Source organism: Galeopterus variegatus, unplaced genomic scaffold, assembly GCF_000696425.1.
Source record: "Galeopterus variegatus unplaced genomic scaffold, G_variegatus-3.0.2 Scaffold284, whole genome shotgun sequence".
Taxonomy (NCBI): Eukaryota; Metazoa; Chordata; class Mammalia; order Dermoptera; family Cynocephalidae; genus Galeopterus; species Galeopterus variegatus.
The window spans coordinates 580,887-602,291 of record NW_007726395.1 but is presented as its reverse complement, the minus strand read 5'-3'; the positions used below and the strand labels follow the sequence as shown (position 1 = coordinate 602,291).

At 56.9% G+C, this 21,405-nt stretch overlaps 1 protein-coding gene across 2 annotated transcripts in view; it reads right to left on the bottom strand.

Annotated features, from left to right (window-relative positions):
- ACOT7 (acyl-CoA thioesterase 7) overlaps window positions 1–21,405 on the bottom strand; it is a 94,676-nt gene that overhangs the window by 9,665 nt on the left and 63,606 nt on the right. For both annotated transcript variants that reach the window (XM_008567005.1, XM_008567004.1), the window contains exons 7-8: window positions 20,086–20,202; window positions 5,674–5,858 (exon numbers count right to left, since the gene is read on the bottom strand). In XM_008567005.1, coding sequence (XP_008565227.1) covers window positions 5,674–5,858; window positions 20,086–20,202 — 302 coding nt within the window. The remainder of the gene's footprint in view (window positions 1–5,673; window positions 5,859–20,085; window positions 20,203–21,405) is intronic.

Genomic DNA, 21,405 nt, shown 5'->3' with positions numbered 1-21,405 from the left:
CTTGACATTTCAGCAGCTCACAGCAGGGAGATGGAGCCTACGGGCACTGGCCGAGACCCCTGTGACAGGCACAGGCTCACTCGGGTCAGATCCTCTGGTTTGGGTCTTCTGGGAGCAAAGCAAACCAAACCTGCTTTGCAAGACCGCACCTCCACTGCCCCACGCGAGACCGCAGCTCAGCAGGGAGCAAACAGTGGCATCAAAGCGCTCATTCCAAAGCAATGTCGCGGACGCGCTCGGCACGGGTTACAGGCTTCTCCCTTGTCAGGAGCCTGGGCCGCCCCTCTCCTCCCCACGTGCCTGTCTATGTGTCCTCCTCAGACCTGGGCCGGTTGGGACCCACAAGTCCTGCAGCCAACACCTGGCATCTCCCTGGGCCCTCAGGGGCTGCGGCACATCTGCAAGGCACATCTGCAAGGGCCAGAGCAAGTGCACTTAAACCCGAGGAATCAGGGACGTCCACTGCCCTTAACACAGACACAACCTGGTTCTCACCCTCCTCAAGACCAAAAAGGCTTCTCCCACCCTGGCTGGAAAAAATCACCCATAGAGGCACTGGGGCCCTTCTAGGGCTATGTTCCCAAAGAGCTGCAGGTCCCAAATCACAGCAGGTTCCTGCTGCCCCCTGCCCACAGGCCACTTTTCCAGCCCTGCCCCCAAGGTCAGAGGGCACTGCCACAGGGAAGCAGGGCCAGGCTGGTGTCCAGACCAACACCCTGGCTCTGTGCCCCAAGTTTGCCTCCTCTAACAATTAGCCTGGAGAGTGCTGGCAGCTGCGGGAACACCTCTTGCCAGCATAAAATATTCATCGAGAAACAACTCCACACAAAGAGTCTGCGTTCCCTGTCAGCTGGACCCTGGGGATGGGAGCTAAGAATAGACACGAGGTGGAGGAAGAGCCGACGGTGGGGATGGGGGAGGTGGGCTGGGAGCAGGAGGGGGGGCGCCCCACCATGGCACATCTGGAGGGGACCGGCATGCACATGCATGCATGCTGCCTGGAGCACACGTGTGCTGAGACCTGGGCTCGGGCTCATGTCTTGGGCCCAAGTGAGTGCCCAGGAGGCCTAGTTAGAGCTGACGAGCCCTCTCTTGGGAGTCTGCCCCATCCTCCCTGCCAAAGGCTATTTTTGTCAACATTAGTGGGCCCCAGGACACGTCAGTGAACAATCAAAAACTGTCCTTAAGGAGCAAGAAGTGACACTGGCCTCCTGCAGCGGTTCCCTCCATTCAAGCAGGTGTCCTCCCACTGTCCTCTGCAGTCCCTGCCTGCCCTCGTGCCTCCTCCCGTGGGGCTAACCCTCCTCATACACCTGACCCCGCCCAGGGTGCAGGCTCCTGGAAAGAGAACCCAGGACTGCTTCCCAGCTGGCTCTGTGAAGGTCACAGGTCCAGCCCAAAGGCCCTCTCAACCACGAGCTGCCCTGCATGGGAGACTGGACCCCTGGGGGTTGGACTCCCGGTGGTGGGGCATGGGGCCCATGGATGGCTGGCCCTCCTGGCCGCAGCACTGGTGTCCCTGGGAGGAGGTGCGGTGGGGAGGTGCGTCCTGCCCACAGTGGGTCTGCACAGCCCAGGCAGGGCAGCGGGGCAGTGGGGCAGGAGGACTGATCACGGGACGGGCAGCCCCGGCCTCCCTTGCAGCAGCTGCCGGCCTTGCCGAACACGTGTCAAAACCTTTTTAAGCACAGGTTGTCCAGACTCCTTGGCTCTCCTTGACCTCAGGCCCATGTGGGTGAGTCCTGCAGACTCCCGCCCTCCTAAGCTACATGGAAGAGAAAAGGGCCTGGGATGGTCTGAGGCTGCATCCTGGTCCCAGCCCAGCCCTGTGTCAGCTGGGTGGGGGGGCTCAGGAGCGTCACTGTCCCTCAGCTCCTGACTTTAACCCCGACTACTCCCTTCACCTGGATGGTCCCCACAAGACAGCTCCCTCCTTCCTCCCCAACTCCAGCCTCTCCTTGAGGCCTTTCTGGGGAAGGAACCGATTTAAAATTGGCACTGCTCTCCCAGCACACTCCACGCCCCCGCTGCCTGCTTTTTCCCCCCGTGGCCCTTGACACCATCTGACACCCTCTGTTCTCGCCTGTTTGTTTACTTCCTCCTCTGCCAGGGTGCGAGCTCAAGGCAGGAGGGCTTCGGGAAGAGCAGGTGAACAGCAACAGGCAAACACGGGCCTCAAACCTTCACCTGCCCCACGCAGCCTGTACAAAGCTGTCCCCACCGCACAGGTGAGGAAACCGAGGCACACAACTCGTACACTGTAGGGCCCTGACTAGAAGCCAGGCAGTGGGACGTAGGCTCCTCATACACATGAGCCCCGACAGCACCTGCAGTGTCTGCGGCCCTGGGGTGGGGGATGGGGGCACTGGGAGGGACCCCTGGGGGTCTTCAGGGACCTGCAGCGGCCGCTCCGTTCACCCAGCAGGAGCACTGACTGTTGGGGGAGAGAGAGTGTGTGCGCCGGGAGGGACCTGTGTGCATCGCTCACACACATCTCTGGAGCCCTGAGAGTTGTGGGGCTGGGACAGAGACTAAACTGACATGCACAGGACCATTTAGGATGGCACCCAGCGCCTGAGGCAGTGGCGAGAGAGAGTGGTCAGGGAGGGTCCTTCTGAGGAGGAAAGTCTGAGAAGTGAAGGAAGGAGTCCAGGCAGAGGACAGCAGGTGCAAAGACCCTGAGGCAGGAGTGAGCTTGGGCATTCGAGGAGCAGAGATCCCACCATGGCCAGACCCCATGCCGAGAGCACAGAGGAGCCATTGTACGGTCCAGGCGGGGGAGGCGGTGAATCTGACCTTGACCGTCAGCTCGCCGGGCTGCAGTGCATTAGCGGATGAGGGCAGCAGGAATGGAGGGGGCGGTGGGGGTAGAGAGGGGTCCCATGGTGGGAGGGGAAAGTGGGGGACATAAGGGCTATCTGAGGGGGCAGTGGTGCTGAGTGAGGGCTGAGCAGGGGAGAAGAGCCAGTGAGTTCCCGGACTTTGAGGGGAACCATGAGGAGTGGGATTGGGGGAGGTGAAGAGTCCCATTCAGGACACACTGTGAGATGCTTTTGGAGAGAAGCTGTGGAGAGAGGCAGAGCTGGCAAGGCCCGAGTGGGAGTCAACGTGAGCACAGCCGGTGCCCAAGGCACAGGACCACCCGAGGAGAAAAGGGGCAGAGGCCCGGGGCCTGTCACAGCCTCGTGCTTAGGGGGTTCATGGGGTGGCCAGAGTGTCCCCACGGACACTGTCAAGGAGTGTAGCCTTCACCAAGGGTCTGGTCAGTCGTGCCACAGCCATGGTAAGGCCAGAGAGATAAAGCCAAAGAGTGACCTTGGACCTGGCCATGCTGCCTGGTCTGAGGGAAGACAGCCAGGAAAGCCAGAGTCTAGGAGGTTTGGGGGCGGCGGGGAGGAGAGAGCTCCAGGAATGTGCCTGTGTGAGGCAGGAAACTGAGCGTCCAGGACAGGGAGGTTAGGGGCTGCCACCCTGAAAAGCATCGCGAAGGGCCAATGTGTCCCGTGGAAAGAGCCCAGAGAAGGGCCTGGGAAAACGGGAGCCGCACCTCAGGGCCAAGAAGCGGTGCGGTCAAGAGAGCCACGGAGTTCCAGTGGCCAAGGACAGAGAAGGCTGAGGCCAAAGGAGGTGGAGGCCTGTCCCTGGCGAGGTCAGGGGGCCGAGCGCGACGTGGCGAGATGGAAACCCTCCTGCTGAAGCTGGCAGGCGGCATGGTGGGCCGGACACCCGTCCCTCCTGTGCAGCACTTTCATGAAAGCCAGCAGAGCGGGGGCGGCTGGCAAGGCCTGCCCAGGGGAGACCCCTCAGGCCCTGGTCAGGAGTGCTGTGTGGGCCTTCTGTGAGGGGTGGTGGGTGGGAGATGAGGGGACAGGGCAGGCAGCAGAGCCAGGCGGGCAGGGAGGCGGGGCGTGGGAACAAGAAAGGCTGAGACACGTGTGGAGGGACAGGAGGGGCTGGTGACCTCCCACTCTGACAGGGGTGGGGACGGGGGTGGAGAGGCACTGCCTTGCAAGCCGCAAGCAGGGAAGGGACTGTCCCAGCAGGGCTGGCCACCAGCATGGGCCGCGAGTCGTACGTGAGAAGAAGACAGGCACTGTGGACACCAGGCTCCCTGCCCGTCCCCTGCTCTCCTTCCTTTCTACCTGGCCAACCCTCCTGATCAGCCAAGTCCAGGTTCACCATCAGCTCCTCTGTAAGGCCACCCACGCACCCTCTGCCCCCAGCACCGTATGAGGCCACATGGTCTGGAGGGATCTCGTGGCCAGCTTAACCCCCTGGAGCCCCAAAGGTGGGACCTGACCCCAGCAAAGAGCCGGCATCAGGACAGTGCTCATGGAGGCGCGGAGGAGGGAGGGAGAGAGGCAGGGACAGGAGAGGGCCCTGTGGGCGCGGAGGCTCCTCGTGACCATGGTGGCCTTGCTGGGCCTGACAGCTCACACGCAAGCCTCAGTGCTGCTGCCGGGGGCTGGTGAGCCTGGGCTCCTCCAGGAGGAAGCAGCGGGGGTGGGGGCGGCTGGGAGGAGGCGCCACAGGGCCCCAGTCTCAACCCAGAAGCAGCCGCCACGACGGCCAGGGTGGCAGCCAGGTGGCCTTCCTCAGCCACAGGAAGAAGCGACGCAGCCTCATTCTGGCCTCCGGGAGGAAGTGAGGTTTCAAGTGCAGAGTGTTTACTTGTTACAGAGGCTTTCAGGGCACGCTCTCCTCTGGGAGGCTGAGCAGCAAGGACTCGCAGACCTGCGCGGGGACAGACGCTACAGGGGCGCCAGGGCCTTGCCCGCACTTCTAGAAGCAGGGCTCGGACTGGCAGGCCGTGTCACTTGCCTGGCTCCTCCCACAAAAGCACCAGTACCCAGAGGCCTGCGAGGCCCACCCTGCCCAGTGCTCTGCTCCTGCCCCTCACCCCTTGGAGGGCAGGAGGCTCCAACTATAGCCGGGGCTTCCTGTTTCCTCCTAGTCTCCAGAAGCTGTCACCTTAGTGACAGACACCAGGTGTGGTTCAAAGAGGAATCAGAACCAGCTTGTGGCTGAAAAGCCCCTCGACGAGAACTTCCATTCTCATGACAAACACAGAAGCACCTCTCTGGGCTGTGCTAACACTGCCTGAGTCTGCAGGGACCCACCAGGGGCAGCAGCCCCTGTGGGACAGGGAGTGTGGACGGGCACACGCCCACCCCATCTACCCCACCCATCCTGCACCTGCCTCTCTGCACACCCAGGGCACAGCATACCCTAGCAGCCCGAGGCAGAAAAAGGCCAAAAAGCTTGGCCCCCCAACCCTGCAGTCCAGGGGTCCAGCTTGCTCTGCACCAGGCAGGACACACAGGCCAGGCTTCCCATGAGGCCCTCGGCAGGGTATGGAGGACATGAGGCCAGGGCACAGTCTTCACCCCCATCCCAGCATTCCTACGCAACACCAGGGAACCCCAAGGCTTACCACTCCAGTGGCCTGGATCCTCCCAGGAAACGTCAATGACAAGGAGCTCGCAAAAGGGACCCTCCTGTCCTGCCTGCTCAGACCCAACCCCACAGTCCACGGGAGTGGCCAGGCCTGGGCCCCTCTGGCCAGAACAGTGGGACTCACATGTAATTTCTCCTGTGAGCCCTGGAAGCCCCGACCCCAGGGCCAGACCGTCAGGCAAGGATAGCTGGCTATTCCCGAAGACACACACTCACCACGAGCTGGGGCACGGGCAGCGGACTGCCCTCTTGGTTCAGGGACACATAGGTGAAGAAGGCACTGGCAGCCCGGTAGCGCTTCTCAGTGCTGTCCACCACGGGGTCGGCGTCCACCAAGACCTCGATCTCCATGGACTTATTGCTGGTGAAGGTCATGCGTCCAGAAATGGTGATGACACAGCCTGTGGAGCATGGACAGTGGGTCAGGATGGCCTTAACCCAATGGGGCGGTGGCAGTGGGCGGAGGAACCGCTGTTACTGAGGAGTTAGAGGATGCTTGGTTAGGTGACACAGGCCCTTATAACTACCAGCACATTAAAATGACAAAATATTAGAATGCATCATTAGTAGCCCACAAGTGTGTATCTTGCTAACGAGTAGACATCTATTTCAGTCATCTACGTAAAAACTTAAGAGGTGAAGGGATCTTGGTGGCCACAGAGACCAAGCAGGGGTCCCGCCATCCGCCAGGAGCGGCAGCATCTGCCTGGTGCCTCCAGAGCTGTGAATGCCCCTCCTGCTGTCCGGCAGCCCTGGGTGTGAGCTGCTCTGACCTTCCTCAGGCCCAGGTCAAACCTGCCACCTGCTCTGTCCTCTCTTCATCCTATGGTGCCCACTGGAGCCACATGGAGGCCTCCCCACATGCTCTGCGCACCACGAAGGAACCTTCTATCACCTTCCCCAGCCCGCTTCCCACCCTCCACAGCTCCCGTGTTCTCAACACTGGGCTGACAGTGTCAGGTCATGTCATCAAGTTGACTGTGGCCCTATGTCCCCTCCTCTCAGGGGTTGCATGTGCCTGCCTGTCAGGCTTTCTTTCTAACCCTGGTGGTCTTGCCCACAGGACCAGAGTGTCCTCCTCTGAGCTGCTGGATGTCACACCGGGCTCGCGCCTGGCCACAGTCTCTCCATGCTCACTGCCTCCCGGAACAAGCACAGCTCCTGTTGAGAGCCTCCAAGTCCACAGTCACACGTTTCCAGACACTGGCCAAGGTACTCCACCCCCGCCTCAACCCCACGCCCACCTCTCTGTAATTCCCACACTCTGGGGTCATGATGAGCTATCCTGGTAGCTGCTTCTTGACCTGGGCGACCTGGGCCTTCTCTTCCGTGCCCTCCTTCCTCGGGGGCTTGGGCTGCCCCTTACCGCTGGCCTTGATCCTCCCTTCCCTCAACATCACCTCTTAAGCTCATGGAGCTCAGGTTTTCTCCTGTAAGTGGACATGAGAGAAGCTGTCTCACGGGTCACTACAGGATGGAAGGAAACGAGCCCAGGGATGAGCCTGGGGCCTGCAGTGGGGAGGCACTTGGTGCATGGCCACCCTCACCATCGATGACAGTACTGGGCACGAGGCTGCACTGACCCGTGGGGGCTTCAGAGGAAGGGCCGGCCCCAGGCACTGCCGCCTTCCTACGACACATGGACACAACGACCTCCCCACCAACACAGCCCCGTTCTGGGCCAGGCTCAAGGAAATCCCTGCCCAGGTCCAGCTGCTGGGACCTGCTCCCCAGGAACCAGTGCTAGCTTTAGGGGCCTTTTAACACCCCCCACCACTCTGGGCCCCCCATGTCCTAGCTCCATCCAGACAGGCCCACAAGGCATGTTTAGAGATCAGAAGGAGAGACAAGTCGAGCAGCATAGTGACCGTTAGCGGCGAGGGTGAGCAGGCCAGAGGCAGGAGAGGCTAATCCATGTTAAAAAGTACCAGAACGTTCCATGCCACATTCAGCTTCATACTTACAGGGACCATCTCGTGCTGGATACAGCCATTTCTGGGAGGAAAGGAAGGAGCCCCGTGGTCAGTGACAGGTGTCATTATGTGAGCTGTAAGGTGCAGTCACATGCAAAGCATCGAAGCATCCCACGGCACTCACCCAACACACACGCTGGGAAGGGGCAGGGCACGCAGCCCCGTTGCCCAGCTGAGCAGCTGGAAGGTTAAATGGGTCGTCTCCGAGGGTCTCTGCAGCATCCCTGCCTCCTTCCCCAAATGCCCAGGCAACAACCCTCTCCCCAGTGACCTGGGAGCCATCAGCCAAGAAGCAGAGACCAGCCTTCTTACCAGAGGAAACCAACAAGAACCTCCCCACAGGCCAAAGGGTCATGACGAGGGACCCCCTGTCAGTGTGCTCGGGGAGGACAGCAATCTCCAGGGGTCTTCTGAGCACCAGCTGTTTGTTTCAGAGAACAACGGGAGATGTGTCCTTCTGCCGTGGCCCACAAGAGCCCCGCCCCACCACCACCTGCCGCAGCGACATCCTGGCTGCTCACTGTTTACTTTCCGTTAGAAATCTGAAGAAACGTCTAATTTCAACCTACAGCTATGTGAAACCATCACACAGGTTGGTTCTGTGAGCATCAGACCAGACAAGAGGAAGAAGACAGCGCCGTCTTGGAGAGCCACTCACGGGACCTCACACAGCGGTCGCTTCACAACAGTCGGGAGGATTTTCAGTTACAGTGAAAGCCAGAGCCCTTTCCCCTTCCAGGGAACACGTCATCACTCTGAACAAGCCACAGGCCCTATTTCTGGCTGGCAGGACACAATGAGTTATTTTGAAGCTGGAACCTGATTCAGTCATTGCCTGGCTGGGCCTTAACTTGAAATGCGGGGTTGAAAGACAAGTCGGAAGTCCCAGTTAGCAGGAGCGAGCCCAGAGCTGCCAGGAGCCCACTGAGGGCCTCCTGCCTCCCACAGCCGAACCCCAGGGTCCCATGGGCACGTTCTGGGTGGGCGGCTGGCTCCCACCTTCAGGGCTGTTCCTGTTCCAGCCCTTCCTGGGGAATTCCAGCCATAGGCACTATTTGTCAGTTCCAAGGTGGCAGCAAGGCTCATGCCAGACCCTTCCCTCTGCCCCCCGCAGCATCCAGGCCTCCCTTAGGATGCATGTCTGTCTGGGTGGGGTGGGGGTGGCATCACGCATGAGGGGCCTTGGCCTCTGCAGATGCCTCGCCCCCGCCCCTCGCTCTCACCCTCCGGCCACTACAGCCTTCTACAAAGCTCCTGGTTCTGTGGCCTCCCTTATGTTCCTAGAAATGCCCTCCCTAGGCAGCAGTGGCTGGTTCATGCTCTGCACCTCAGCTCAAGTGTCCCTTCTCCAGGGAAGCTACCCCAGGACAGTTCACACTGTTTCTAGAAAAGTCTCCTCTCCGGCGCAGCATTCAACTCCTTGGCTTGTCTGTCTGTCTGGCATGTGTCCTCCTCCCAGCCTGCAAGCCCCAGGGGGCCGGGCCGGGCATGGCACCTAGAACAGGCTGATGAGGTGCACCCATGTGTGGCCCCTTGAAGGCTCACATGGACACCAGGCCACTGCAGACTCATGCTGGATGGGGACCCCACACCTGCTAGCCCAAGGAGCTCCAGACCCTCCTGTCACCCTGGAGTGGGTGCTGAGCACATCAGGCTGATGGTACTCAGGACCCAGGACAGCGGCCTCCATCAAAGCCAGGCTGGCTGGCACTGCTTTCCAGTCTCCGCTCAAACACCACTGCTCAAGCAGCCTGCCCTGAACGCCCACCATCCCTCCCCCGTCCACCTGCGGGCCTCTCCCCACGAAGGTGGGAAAGCCCCCAGGGCAGGAGCTTTGTTTCTCTCACCACTGTGCCCCAAGTGCCCAAAACCGCCGGGCAAAAGGAGATGAATGAGAAATGGGCAAATCCAGACTCAGCATGGTCCACCCTGTCCTGGGCCAGCGTGAACACACCTGTCTGAAAGCAGGCCCCATTATTCCAGCACTGTGGGAGGCGGCGCCCTTCAAAGGAAAGGTTTCTGGCAACATGCATGTGGCTATCGTGAGCAGAGGTGCCCGGTCAGCCCCAGGGACAGCAGCGGGCAGGGGCAGCAGCCATTCCACAAGCCCCCTCGGGCTCCTGCTCCCTGACAATGTTGTCACTTACTCAGCCTCTGCACACCCCGTGGGTGAAGGAGCCTTCAGGACCATGGCAGGGTGGAGGCCAGAGTACGGAGGCACAGGGAATGTGGAGCAAGCAGCACACGCTGGCAGAGGCAGAGCAGGTGTGTCCCGGGGCCTGGGCTGGTGACAGCTAAGAATGCAGGCTGGCAGGAGTATGAAGAGGGGTCAGCAGAAAAGCCGTGTGTTGGGGTCAAGGATCAGCCTCCACGCCCACCTGCCCTGGTAGGAGCTGCCTCCTGGCTCCCGGGGGCGACTGTCTTCACAGCTCTCCAGGATGTGCCCTGAGTGCGGGGTCCTGGCCCAGGGGCCCAGTGCAGCTGCCAAGGTCTCTGTCTCCTAGTGTCATTCCTACAAGCAGGGGCTGGCTGCCCAGGGGTCACAAATCCCACTACCCTCTGGGAACCTGACTAATGATGGCCACGGGTTTTCTCATGTCACAGATCAAGCACAATCCCAGTGGAGCCAGGCCACGCGTGATGAGGCAGCCATGAGCTCGGGGGCTCTGTGCAGAGCGGAAAGACACTCTTGGTGCTGACCATCGCCACACAGCAGGAGTGCTGCCTTGGGACTTCCCCACTAGGTATCACATCCAGATGCACCTGAGGACGAGGACGCCTGCTTACTTGAAAGAGCAGAGGCAGAAAACGGTAACCGAGAACAGCACCTCCCACTGAGCTGGATGCTAGTGCCCACCTAGGACAGGTGCAGGGGTGGGGAAGGAGGGAGGAAGGGAGCGCCTCTGAAGCCCCGATCAGCCAGATGTTCATGATGACATGTCTCGTCATAACAGGCAGGGCTTTGGAGGCCCCAGAGCAGTGAACATCTGGCGAGGACACAGTCTCCTTATATGCTGCCCTGTGTGTAGGAGAAGCCCAAGCTCCGTGACTTTGGAGTCAGATGGGCCTGGGTGTGACTCCAGGTCCAGCCACTGAGCAGGGCCAAGCCAGGAAACTGCACAGTGCCTCAGTTTCCTCCTCTGCAAATGGGAATAAGAGTCACAGTCTCTCAGGGAGGCCGTGAGGAGTAGTTGGGGCTGCATATGCCTCCCATGTGCACACGACTTTAGAGGATGCAGCAGAGTGGGTGACCAGAAATGACCTGCTCACAATTTTCCCTCATCAAGGGCTCTGCAGGCCTTGCTGGCTTTTTGGGGGTGACTTTCTCCATATATTTTTTAAATGACACTGTCAACCCATGTGGTTCTATCCTTGCTCCGTGGCCACGCTGATGTCACTTGCCGACATCCATTCCATCAAGTGGACAGAGGCCCAGGACAGTAATGTCTACGTGAGGCCTGAGAGCCCTTCTGCGTGATGGTCCTTGTGGGGAAAAGGCACCTGAACCTCTGTGGGAGAGTGTGCCCACAGAGCGCTCCACTGTCGTGCCTTGAGTGAGGTAAAAAGAGTCACACAAGGTAATAAGAAGTGACATTTAAAACACGTCACTCCCTACATTTCTCTTTTTCTGCAGCAGACACATTTACACCGGGCAAGAAGCTGTGTCTAGCGCTGTCCAGGGGAATACAACGGGCTATTGCATCAGCGAGGGAGCTGGAATCTGTTCAGCTTGTGAAGAACACGGGATAACAAAGCCTTCAGAAAGATCCTTGTATCAGGTTCCACAGATTCACGGCTGAACCAGATCTGACACTGAGATATGACTGCATTCTGTGGTTGACCCCCTGGCGAAAGCTTCAAGCTGGGCTCAGCACCCCACGTATGAGCCTGGCCCAAGAGGTGGGACTCCACTGTGCTCCTGGGACTCCGATACCGAAGGTACCCTCTGACCCAAGTTGCAGAGCAGGCGCTCCACGAGAGGCTGGATAAGCAGGAAGGCTCGCTGCCCCGTTCCCTTCTTGCTAGTCCCCCAAGCCTCAGAGAGCTCAGCATCTGCAGCTAAAGCGCTTGGGACAGAGCACGGCGCATTTCCTCTTATGCTGCCTTGAAACCGACGAGGGCTGAAGAGTGCCTTCTCCCTGTCCTGGGTTCTCTGCCACAGTCCTGTCCGCAGGGCTCGTAGGATGAGATGCCGAGTAGGATAAAAGGCAGAGCACACGAAAGGGGCAGGCCCCGACGGCTGCTGTCGGGTGGGACAGGCCACTGTGGTAGGTAAGGTAATGGCCCTCAAAGATGTCCACGTCCTCATCTCTGGGTACTGTGAACATGTCACCTTCTGTGGCAAGAGAGACTTTGCAGATGTGACTGGGCTAAGGACCTTGAGATGGGCAGGTAAGCCTGTATTATCCAGGTGGGCCTGATGTACTCACAGGATCCACGTAAGTGGAAGAGGGAAACAGAGTAGAGTCAAGGAGACGTGACAATGGAAAATTGGCCAAAGAGAAAAATTGCATCTTTTATTCTGCTGCGTTGCCAGCTCTGAAGACGGAGGAGGGGCCATGAGCCCAGGCATGCGGGTGCCTCTAGGAGCTGGAAAAGTCATGGAAATGGGCTCTCCCCTAGAGCCTCCAGAAGGAACGCAACCCAGGCCACACCTTGATTTTAGCCCCATGAGACCCGTGTCACACTTCTGACCTCCAGAACTGTGAGATGATAAATTTACATTGTTTGAAGACACCAAGTTTTTGGTGATCTGTTACAGCAGCCATAGAAAATTAATAAAACTACCCAGATGGAAACTAAACTGGATGATTTTAATGTAGTTCATTGTTTGGGCTGTTACACTAGATTATAAGTAACTATAAAATAAGGAGCACAATACTTTATAAAGCTCAAGACTAATATTTCTAGAAAGTTCTATTATACATTTCTACCACTTAAGATGACATTTCCATGTCATTTTCCATGGAATCCATAAAATCCAAGCAGGGATTCTGTGACAGCAAAAAGAATCTGGAAACTCAAAGTTCCGAGGAGAAACAAATGGATTCTAGAGGTGACAGGGGCCAGGGTCCTAGCAGCTGCAGTCATAGACTCATGGAGGCCCACTGGGATTCCCGACAGGAAGGACATTCGGTGACAGTGTGGAAACTGCTTAACCTGTTCCATCGAGAGCCCTGGCTGTCAATACCTGCTGTTACTTAGTCAAAAAAGTATCCGGCCAAAACGAAGGGACACATTTTTAAGTTTCTGTGGATGTCTTATTTGGTGGTTCCAGCTATCTGATTCCTAACTGGATGTGGGAGTTGGAGCTAAAATCAGTTTCCTCCTGTGAATTCCAGGAGAGCAGAAGAGCCCACGTGTCTGAGGTTGCTCCCCACACCGACCGCGAGGCAGCACTCACATGGGACCCAGTGAGCAGCGGCTGCTTTGTGAGAAGGCTCCACACCCAGTTCTGGACACCAGTGTGGCTGATGGGAAAGAACTCAGGTGTTTAATCTCTTCTCGAGCACTGGCCAACGTCAGCACGCAGCGCCCAGGCCAGCCACAGCCACAGAGGGAGATGCTCAGGGCGGAGTGCTGCCCAGTGAATTTTCTCCGATGATGGAATGTCCCAGATCTGCCCTGCCCAGTGTGGCAGCCACGAGCCACATGTGGTTTTGAGCAACTGAGATGGGCTGGTGCGACCAAGGAGCTGAGGGGGGTTTTTTGTTGTTGTTTTTGCTGCTGACTGGTCTGGGGATCCAAACCCTTGGCCTTGGTGCTGTCGGTGTCATGCTAGAGCTACATCTTTAACTTTAATTTTAATTATACCTTAAATAGCCATGTGTGTCCAGGGACCATTGTATGGCAGCACAGGTGGGCTCTTGCAGGTAAAGCTGGCATGACGTGGAGTGTGAGGAGCTGCTGGAGGAAGGAGACTGAGCTGTCTGTGTCTCTGACATCTCCAAATCAGCAGGAAGCAGGGCCTGGGCTAAGCCTGCAGAACACCGCATGGGGCAGCATCGTCCTTGCAGCTGGACTCCACTAACCCTGGGAGTCCTGAATGGGGTTTTCAAGCAGCTTGGGAAAGCCGGAGGTCCCTACACAACTACAGGAGGCACAGCCGCAGCCACCCCGCAGCCCAGCCAAGCATCAGAGACGGGGGTGCTGCACCTGATCAGTATGGCCACGTCTCACCACTCACCCAGGTGGACGCTCCAGATCCTGGTGGTGGATGCCTGGAGGTGCTCAAGTAGGTCACCAGGTGACACCAGTGCACTGGGCTCAACAGCTCGGCCCTGGAGCCCAGACTACTGGGCTGCCCTCCCAGGTCCACACTGACCAGATCTGTGGCCTTGGGCAACTTCCTTAACCTCTGCAGTTTCCAGCCTGGAAAAGCGGGCCACAATCGCTCCCGCCTCACTGGGCCATGTGAGCAGCAAGTGCTACAGTGCACTTAGCATGACGCCTGGTGCTCCAAAGTGAGCCATGTATAGTCAGATACACCGGGCCTGCGGTGGGCTGACTTGTGAATTACAGCTACTTTCTGTTTTACATAATTGGTAAGCCTGCCTGGAGTGGCACGACCCAGGAGGGCGGGCAGGGGCCCCAGCCCGACTCCCCAGGTAGACGGGCATCTCTCCTGGGCGGCAGTGGCCAGATTTCAGCAGTATGTCAGGGATTTGGAGAAGAAAACAAAATAATAAAAAATAGCTGTTACCAAGCCTGAGAGGTTGCCAAGTGTTTCAAAGTTTAGGAACAGCTCAGCATTTACAGTCCAAAAAGAGCCGTGCCCACGAACTCTCTTAAGAGAAGCATGGAAACAGTGAACTAACTGCGGAATTTCTTACATAACACACCCCAGAGCCTTTTCTAGAAGATTCCTCATTTTTCACCCATACAGTCTGGGGAGATCATTGCTCCTCAAGATAACTTTGCCTTTCAGTTTCCCTACCTACCATTTCCAAACCATGATGTCAAAGGCAGCATTCTTCCCTTACCTTTTTCTTAGTAATTGCCTTGGCATGTTAACATCTCAACTAAAAAAAAAAAAGAACATGTGCCCTGTGAAGGGTCAGTTCACACCACCCAGCTTTATCTGCTTGCCCTGAGTGGCGAGGCATCGGCCTGCATGTGCCCTGTAAAGGGTCAGTTCACACCACCCAGCTTCATCTGCTTGACCTGAGTGGCGAGGCATCGGCCTGCTGTGGTCCCCACCGTCCCTGGCACCGACACTGGTGGTGGCATGGGGAGCTCGAAACGCTGTTGCCAGGCGAAGAGCCCCATGAGGCAGGTGGTCTCAGCATCACGTCCCATTTTCCAATGAATCGCAGGGTTGGTGATGCTGGGCTCGGGCGAGATCCAGTCTCACAGCTGAAGTGCCTTCCTTTGTTGCGACTGCTTGGCGAGAGTTTAATTCGGCACATGCCTACTGAGGTGCACAGGCAGTAAGGGGGCGGTTACAACAGGTGGCAGCCTGTCCTTGTGGACGCGGAACCCCAGGCACAGGGGCTCGACTGAACTTGGCACGCTGCGGGTAGCCATCGAGGCTCTGAGCAGAGGAAAGGTGGGACACTGGCGTCTAAAGACCGTGAATATGGCGGTCACATTCGGAGGTGGGCCCTCTGTGGTTGAGGCAAGAGCTAGGGGCATCCTAAAAGAATCAGGTTTGTAAACAGCTAGAGCCAGGCCAACCAAAGGACGGCAGCAGCCTCAGCGGCCATCTGTAAGGCTGTTCCTGGCCCTAGAAATCGCCCTGTGTTTGGGAGCTTGGGTCCCTCCTCAGCACATGCCTTCATGGCTGAGACCCAAAGTTTCCTTCTGACCTTCTGGGACAATGTCTTGATGTTGTGAAACTACAGGGGTCACTTCCTGATGGACGCCGCACATGAGCAACAGGTGAGGCCACAGCCAATGGCCTGGCACTTGGCTGATGCCATACAAAGGACTGCTCTTCTGATAAAACAAAGACAAAACAGAGCACTTCCTGCCTTAGATCTGAACATGCTGGTCACCCCGAAGGTCCGGCTTCGCCTCCATTCCAGCTGTTTGTCTAATAAAATACGCTGAAATGGGCAAGTCAGAAAGTCACTTTCAATCTGCGAAGATGGAATAATGGCCCCTCCAGAGATGCCCACTTCCTAATCCATGGAACCTGTGGACATGTGACCTCATGTGGCGAAAGGGACTTTGCAGATGTGATTAAATGAAGGCGCTGGAGATGGGGAGATTATGCTGGATCATCCGGGTGACGGTCCCAGTGTAATCACAAGGGTCTGTATAAGAGGGAGGAGACAGGGTGATGGAGGCTGGAGGACGGACGAGGCCAGGATGGACGGGGCAGGCGGCCTGTAGAAGCTGGAAAAGGCAAGGAAATGATCTCCTGAGAGCTTCCAGGTGGAATGCAGCCCCGTGGATCTATTTGAGACGTCACACCTCTAGAACTCAAGGAGAATGAATCTGTGTTATCTGAAGCCACTAGTGTGTAGTAATTTGGTATAGCAGTGACAGGAGACTCATACACAGAGGGCATGTTTGGCTGGCAACGTGTTTTAATTTCTGGGCTTTTCCCCACTGTGGCAGATCAGCCTTTGGCAGGTGGGGGTCCCCCAGGAGGACCAGCAGCTCATGTGTGGTGGTGCTGGGGAGGGAAAGGCCCCTCCTGGGCTGTGTGTCTAAGAGACGGGATGTGGCCAGGGACATTCAAGCACTGCCCAATCAGACACTGGCCATGGATAGCTGCCTGCCCGTGGGCACAGCCCCATGGTGCCCTCAGGCTCCATCCACCTGGGTGTATCTGGGCCACCTGCTGGCACCTGTGCCATGAAAACATCCTTATTTAAAAAAATAAATAAATAATAAACTTGGAGCTGGCCCGTGGCTCACTTGGGAGAGCGTGGTGCTGACAACATCAAGTCAAGGGTTAAGATCCCCTTACTGGTCATCTTTTAAAAAAAAAAAAAATCCCTATTTTAAAAATAATCCTTACGCTGCCCCAGCGAAAAGAACAGCGACTCTTCAGTCTATGCAATTATTCTTCTCTTCACGACGAAACCTCTGCCTCTGGCCACTTCTTGCACATTCCCGTTTCAGGGCTGTGCCTGTCTTCCTGCCACTCAGAGGAACGACACTGGCACTTCGTCAGCAGCCCCGGCCTGGTGAGCACGGAGCCTCTCAGTTTTGCTCCAGTGGGGCTACTCTCCAGGGCCGGCGCCCCGCCTGGCTGTATGACTGCTCTTCTCAAAGCTGGGGGCCCTTGGGGGCCTGCTTGGGCCACTCCTGTAACCGTCAGAACAGCTCCTTCTCTGAGCTAAACACCAACTTCTCTGCAGGACTCTCATCCACGTGGACAGAAGGTATGGGAAGAGGGAGCTCAGGGTGCAGAGGAGATTTTATCAACTTTGAGCTTTTGCAAGAGTGAAAGTGACCTTGCGTCTACAAGAACTAAGCTTTCAAGGGAGAAACCATCTGTAGAGGGGGGAACAGTGGCCTCCCAAAGATTCATGTCCACTCAGAACCTCAGTGTGACCTTAACTGGAATAAAGATCGTTACAGATGTAATTAAGGTAAGGGTCTTGAGATGAGATCATCCTGAATTACCCAGGTGGGCCCTGAATCCCACCAGGAGTGTCCTTTTAAGACACAGGGGACACCCAGAGGTACAGTGAGAAGAGAGCCCTGTGGCTGTGGAGGCAGAGATCAGAGTGACGTGGCCACAAGCCAAGCAACGTCGAGAAACACCTGGAGTCACCAGAAGCTGGAAGAGGCAAGGACAGGTTTTCCGTGAATGTCTCTGCAGGGAATGTGGCCCTGCTGACACCTTGATTTTGCACTTCTGGCCTCCAGAAGTGGGAGAGAACAAGTTTCTGTTGCTTTAAGCCGTCAGTGTACAGTCTTTTGTGGCCGCAGCCCAGAAACACCATCCTTTACAGCAGGTGCCACACAAACTCTGGGCGAGGTTCCAGGGCCCCGGCAGGTCCCGGGCTCTGCGGAAGTGCCTCATGCTGTCCACCATGGTGGTGCGTCACCCTCGGCTGGGGGCGGCGGGGTCTGCCCTTGTGGCTTCCATCATGTCACAGCTGAGGCGCGAGGGTTTGCAGTGACCTCAGCAGAATCACATCAGAAAATCAAGCAGAGGTGGGAACGTCAACCCCTCCTCCTCGTGAAGTTTCTGCCACGCTTGGCCACATGTCGTAGGGACCTGGGGCCTCGGCCCGCCTTACTCTGCGTTGCCTATGCAGGGGCCAAACCACAGGAGGAAAACTGCCAGTCCAGGAGGCAGCGCCCCAAGAGGCTCTGCCCTCCGCCCCGCAGGACTGATGACAAAACGTCACAGTCCTGTCTCTGAGGCCTCCAGGACTGCTCAGAAATGAGCTGGGCGGGCTCTCGGGTGGAGAGGAAGCGCCAACACCTTCACTCAGTGACATTCCTCAGGAAAACCACACAAGAGGTGTGACAGTGTCTGCAGCCCCTGGAGGACACTGGCCCCAAAACAGGCCAGACCCCATAACTGTTTGGCCCAAATTCCTCTATATGCAAAACAAGAAGTCACCTGAGAAAACAGCCACAATCTCTCTGCTCCCTGTGAGGAGCCACACGTTTCCCCCAGTGAATCCCTGGGCCAGGAGCCCCTGAGGTCGCGGCTGTGACAGCCACCGAGGGAGGCTGGCTGGGGGCCGCGGGGGGCTCTGGCCAGCCTCGCGGAGGGGCTCAGGGCCACAGCAACTCCCGATGGTAGCAGCCAGCAGCCCAGCAGCCCGCCCCGCACAATCGCCACGCGGAGGAAGCCGGTCCACAGAGGGACGTGCTGCCAGAAATGACGGTTCTGAGAATGGAGGTCCCCTTCTCTGTGCTTTAGAATAAATGTAACCGTTCAGAAACGAAAGGTCTCCATCAAAGCAGCTCCCGTACAAGGTGCCCTGGGGGTCTTCTAGGTTGCTAAATTAATCCCCAGAAAAAGCGCCAGACTCCAACTTCAGCTCATGGTTCTCCTTCAGAATTAATCATTCCTACTGACCCAGAACCCCACCTTCAACTCCCCCTTGAAAGTTAATTCTGGTGGTATAAGCAACCGAGGGTGACAAGTTTGGAAGGGACGTCCCTTTTCATGACTTCATTTCTGACAAAGGCTAACTTTTCATTCTTTGAGTGCTTCGTTGAACTGAAAAGAACATTCATTGACCAGCTGATGTTCGGGAAGCCGGCTGGCTGTCTAGGGACACCTGTTTCTTTTCTTAGTGGTCCTCAAAGGACACTTGGGGGACACCTGAGCAGAGCGAGTATTATGGAATGTAAGCGCATTTTCCACTGTGGATTTCGAATCTGCTTTTAACAGCATAGCCCTAATCATCGAAATTTACCCAGGCAGGTGTTGTAGGAAAAGAGAGGCACAGGATCATGACGCGATGGATTCTCCCTTTCCCAAAGGGTGGCCCACTGCAGCACGCAAAGCTCAGAGCACGTTATACTCCAGGCTCCCGGAGGACGAGCTAAAACAGACAAGACCCACTTGTTTTGGGCAAATTGGAAAACGACGCTGCGGCCTGCATTTGTGGTGATAGCTCATCAGTCAGGATTCTGCAAAGGGGTGGGGAGCGATGCTGCAGACCGTCCTCCTCTAAAACCACCGAAACCAACGTGGCTAAGCTTCACTGCTCTCACTGACACAGCTCCCACCGTCTCGGGATGCTGCTTCCCAGCACTTGGACGCTCAGCTGCCGGCCGGAGAGGGCCGCAGAAGGTCTGCATCAGGCCTCCGAGGCCCCACAACTCAGGCTCTGGTGGGCAAGGGGCACGGTAAGGAGAGCCAGCTGCATTTCTTCTACTTTGTCACCTCCCACAGCAGGGGACAGTCTCTCCTGACAGCTCCTCCAATGAGCTGCTTTCACAGGGAGGCACCTTCTGAATCAATGCTAGGCTGTGGCAACTCTGACACCCCCTCCTGAGTCCCGCAAGGAAGTGCTGCCTTTCAGGAGCCGCAGAGCCTCATCTCAGGAGACTTGACAGAAATAGAAATATCCACGTGTTGGGAGGGGACCTCGCTTTACATCTGCAGACGGCAACACTGTGAGACAAGTGCAGTGAACCATGCTCGCACACGCCGCGGAGGCCTCGCCTCCCTGGGGGCGAGAACACCTTGGGACAGCAGGCACCGTTTCCCGGAGGGGCCCGGGTCGCTGGGATTGGATTTCCATCCTGGGAAAAGCTAACAGACACAAACACTGCCTGGGTAATGCGGCAGGGCCAGCCAAGGAGGGGGCTGCCTGGGTTTTTCTGTATTAATCCTGCCACTACCCACGTCACGGACTCTTTAGTCCTCCCCAGAAATACAATGTGCCTGCCGCAGGTTTGGTGGCAATGGTCACAGCAACCTTGTGCACAGGATCGTCACAGAAGTCTGTTCACAGGGCATATTACAAGGATGAGTTTATGCTGGTCTTTAGGAGGCTAAAGTCCCCAAACACATCTGACAGATATACCAGATTGAAAAATCAAATTAATACACACTAGCCTAACAGACGGATCAGCAGGAACAAAGCACAGAATGTCGGCTTTCTGCTTCTGGAAAACAGGCAGACACCACGCCTCTGATGTGCACAGAAAGCAAACTGGTGCAAGGGACCTGAGCAGCCAGAAGGGCCCCCCTCCCTGCTCTGTGTCGGAAGAGTTTTACCTCTTCTGATCTTGTCATGGAAGTTAATGGCATCCACGGAAGCTGTGACTATGTTGGTCTTGCAGTGGCGTGCAGCCACGATCCCGGCTACCTCGTCCATGAGCTTCATGGTGACACCTGCACAGAGAAAAGGGCATGTAACAGATGAGACATGGAGGGCAGGGAGGCTACTTCACATTCTCGGAACAAGTCACAGAAACGAAGCCCTCCCACCGCCCACCAGTGAGGGCCGCAGCAGAGAAACAAAGACGTGCTGCAGCCAGCAGTGGGTGTGGGGACGCTCGCGAGGGGATGTCACAGCTCATACTGTAAACCTGGCTTCTGCCAGAGCTTTGGAAAGTGAGCATGGCTGGGCCGAGCCCGTGGCGCACTCGGGAGAGTGTGGCGCTGGGAGCGCAGCAGCGCTCCCGCAGCGGGTTCGGATCCTATATAGGGATGGCCGGTGCAATGCGCTCACTGGCTGAGCGCGGTGCGGCCTGTCACAAAAAGGACAAAAAGGACAAAAAAAAAAAAGAAAGTGAGCATGGCTGATGCTGATATTTAAGGCCACTAGCAAAATGACAGCCCTTTCCTATCCTCTCCAGATCTTTTATCCTGCCTGGAAAGTTGCATTACAATATCCACTGGGATAACTGCAGTCAAAAAGCCAGATGATAACAAGCTGGCAAGGTTGTGGAGACAGCAGACCCTCACACACCCTGCTGGGAGGGGAAGACGGTGCAGCTGCTGGGAGCAGCTCGGTGTTCTTCCAAAGGCTAAACACAGAGGTACCACGTGACCCACAACTCCACTCCCAGGTATATTCCCAAGAGAAATATCCCAAGCGAAATGAAAACAGATGCGCACAGAGACTTGTACACAGATTTCAAAGCAGCATTCCTCATAACAGTCAAAAAGTGGAAACTACCCAATTGTCCATCCACTGATGAATGGATAAACGAAACGTGGCATACCCCCACAATGCAGCGACCATGCTAGAAGGTGGATGGACCTTGGAAGCATCACACCAAGTCAAAGAAGCAAGACACCGAAGACCACGTACTGTGTGATGCCATTTATATGAAATGTCCAGAATAGGCAAATCCGTAGAGACAGAGGCAGTTCAGTTGTTCCCCAGGGATAGGGGGCTGGGGGGAATGGGAGTGACTGTTAATGGGTACAGGGTTTCCTCATGGAGATGATGAAAATGTTTTAAAATTGATTACAGCGGTAGTTGCACGACTCTGTGAATATACTAAAAAAGTCAGACTTGGGGGCCGGCCTGGTGGCGCACTGCTACAGTGCGCCGCTTGGGAGCGTGGTGGCGCTCCCGCCGAGGGT